We start from the raw sequence: 3,090 nt of genomic DNA on the forward strand, positions 1-3,090 counted from the left end.
TTATAGGGACGCCCAATTGTAAATCTTTATATTAACATTAACAAACTATCATTTAGTTAAACAAATATAAAGCCCATTAATAGCCCATAGTCTAATTTCCACAAGTGTCGTTCTTTTGTCCAAACCCCAATTATGGTACAAAGCCCAATTACCCAATTTTAGTAATTAGCCCAACATCATGATTACTTCGTTTTAAATAAGCATAATAATAACTTAGCTACGAGACATTAATTTAAAAAGGAGAACATAACTTACATTGAGTATTTATCGCGTAGTGTTACACGGACAGAATTTCGACTTTAAAAACCCATAAAAATAACTTTTACATAACCCATTCTAATCTAATATAACACTAATCTATACTATATATACATATATATATTTATTTATATTATACTAGGGAGTATTATTATGTATTTGTGTATGTGGTGTGTGTTAAAAACGAACGAAAACTGGCAAATTTATAGACCAGGCCTGATTCTGATCCTCATGCGACTCGCATGGGTTTATGCCTATTTGCCATGCGACTCGCATGGCCACGCTGGACAGCTCACATATCTTTTGTCTTCTTGTTCGTCGACATATTTATTAAATATATATAAAATATAAATAATTTTAATAATTATTTATATATTATATTATATTTATGTGCATAGTAGACTAGATATTTTTGGTCCATTGCGTCGGGCGTTTCTTCTTGGCTCGGGTCCCGGTTCCGGATTTTCGGACGTCCTTGCGTACTATTTTATATCGTGTACTTTGCGTTTCGTAACTTGTACTCTTGTTATTTTTAGACGTTCCTCATCAATAATTTGAACCATTTTAATTGTATCTTGTACATTTGAGCATTTTGGACCTTTCCGTCTTCAAATCTTCATTTTCGCCTTTTGTCTTCGCACTTATTTAATATAAACGAATATTACTTGAATATGGAACAATTGCAACTAAAATCTTGTCTTTCTTGGGGGATAATGTTATGAAATATATGTTCCTTTTTAGCCTTATCACTCATATATGTTTTGCTGATGACTTGCTTGTATTTTGTCATGGAGATGTTTCTTCTGTTAAGATTGTTCAAAAGGTTCTAAACAACTTTGGTCAAGTCTCTGGTCTGCTACCCAATTTGAGTAAGAGCACTATTTTTTTTTGGTAGTGTCTCTAAGGCTGTTAAGAGGAACATAGTCCATATTTTACCTTTTGAGGTTGATGAATTCCCTATGAAATATTTGGGAGTTCCCCTGCTTGCTAAAAGGTTAGGGATTAAGGATTGCAAGTGCTTAGTTGATAAGGTTAAGAATAAGGTCAACAACTGGAAGTTGAAGAAACTCTCTTATGCTGGGAGATTACAGTTGGCTTCATCTGTTCTTAATGCTATGCAAACATATTGGGCTTCTGTATATGTGTTGCCATATAATATTGTGAAAGAGATTGACAAACTGCTAAAAGGTTTTCTATGGGCTCAAGCTGATTCTGCAAAAGGAAAGGCTAAGGTGGCTTGGAAAGATGTATGTGTCCCCAAAGATCAAGGTGGTCTGGGTTTGAGACCTTTAAAAGACTGGACTGAGACTCTCATTGTTAAACAAATCCGGAGGATAATCTCTAAAGAAGAGTCTTTGTGGAGTAAATGGGTGAATTTGATAAAATTAAAATGTATAAGTTTTTGGGACATCACTGCTGGCTACAATGATAGTTGGGGGTGGAAATATCTTTTGGACCTAAGAGATAAGGTTAAACATCATTTTGGAAGTGTTTATGTTAATGGCAGAATTAAATGGGTATGGATCACTAATGATGGAAAAAGTGTTCCTTTCTCAACTCATCAGGTGTGGAAAGATCTTAGAGTAAATAGAGCAAAGGTTTCATGGTGGCATGTTATATGGTATAAAGGTTTTGATCCTAAACATGCATTCCTTTTATGGTTAGCTGTTCTTGACAGGCTTAATACTCAAGAGAGAATGGCTAAGTGGCTGCCTAATAAGCAGTTTAGTTGTGTGTTTTGTGGGAAAGAAAAAGATTCTATAAAGCACTTATTCTTTATGTGTGAATTTAGCCTACAGGTTTGGTCAGAATTAAAGAAGAAGTTGTTATTTAGAGGCCTTCCTGATAAGCTTAATGATATTGTGCATGATCTGGCCAAATACCCAAACTCTAAAAGTATTTGGAATGTGATTAATCGGATGGTTATTGCTGCTTGTGTGTATCTCTTGTGGCAGGAGAGAAACTATAGATTGTTTAAGAAGATTGAAAGAGATGCAGATACTGTATGCAAAGCTGTGCAGGATTTTGTGCAATGCAAGTTGTTGACTTTGAAAGTCAAACAAAATGATGCTGTTAATCGAGTTGCAGAGATGTGGGGTTTAAAATTTGTGAATAATTGTTTATGTATGTAAGCTGTTTAGGTATGTTTGGTTTATTTTTGGGTTAGTGAGTTTTTCTTTGGTATGTTGGGCTTTTTCTTGTTCTGGGCCTGGGCAGATCCAGTCCAGGTGTATGTTGTTTGAAAATTTATATAAGTTTTGTTTGCCGAAAAAAAAACTGCCAAAAAGAAGACAACTGGATGCAAAATAGGGTTCATTCATTTAGATGATTATGATACTGATGATAAAGAAGATCTAGACAACATACCAATAGCTTTAGCGTCAGCATTCAGATGATCTGCAAGAAGAAAAGTAAGGTATGATAAATAAAGACAGTCTGAAGATGCTGATACTCAAAGGAAGAAACAAGAGAAACTTGCCGGTAAGAGAAAAATGACTCTACTTGAAGAAGCAACAGATGAACTGCTGAAGGATGCTGCTCCCAAAGCTGGAATGTCAGTGAAGGCTTATTTGAAGAAAGTTGTAGATGAAGAAAGAGCATCCAAGATTTATAAGCTTGAACAACAAAGGTTGATAGAGGAAGAAGAAATGGCTCAAAAGTTGCACAAAGTGTTCATTTTTAAAAGGTATAAGAAAGAAGTGATTTTGAGGTGTTCTATGAAAAGAGATGATGGAAGTATTCTGCTGAATTATCTTACATCAGACCAGAAACAGAGAATAGTGGAACCGGAAACTTCATGCTTTAGGATTCATAGAGTGGAGGTTCTTTGCA

The 3,090-nt window shown here is 34.9% G+C and overlaps 1 protein-coding gene across 1 annotated transcript; it reads left to right on the forward strand.

Moving 5' to 3' along the window:
- The first annotated feature begins 1,217 nt into the window (after window positions 1-1,217).
- Window positions 1,218-2,654, forward strand: LOC139860253 (uncharacterized). Its single transcript, XM_071849021.1, has 2 exons — window positions 1,218-2,382; window positions 2,515-2,654. The coding sequence occupies exons 1-2, from the start codon at window positions 1,218-1,220 to the stop codon at window positions 2,652-2,654; spliced, it is 1,305 nt and encodes a 434-aa protein (XP_071705122.1).
- The last annotated feature ends 436 nt before the right edge of the window (window positions 2,655-3,090 follow it).

The sequence above is a fragment of the Rutidosis leptorrhynchoides genome, chromosome 7, assembly GCF_046630445.1.
Source record: "Rutidosis leptorrhynchoides isolate AG116_Rl617_1_P2 chromosome 7, CSIRO_AGI_Rlap_v1, whole genome shotgun sequence".
NCBI lineage: Eukaryota > Viridiplantae > Streptophyta > Magnoliopsida > Asterales > Asteraceae > Rutidosis > Rutidosis leptorrhynchoides.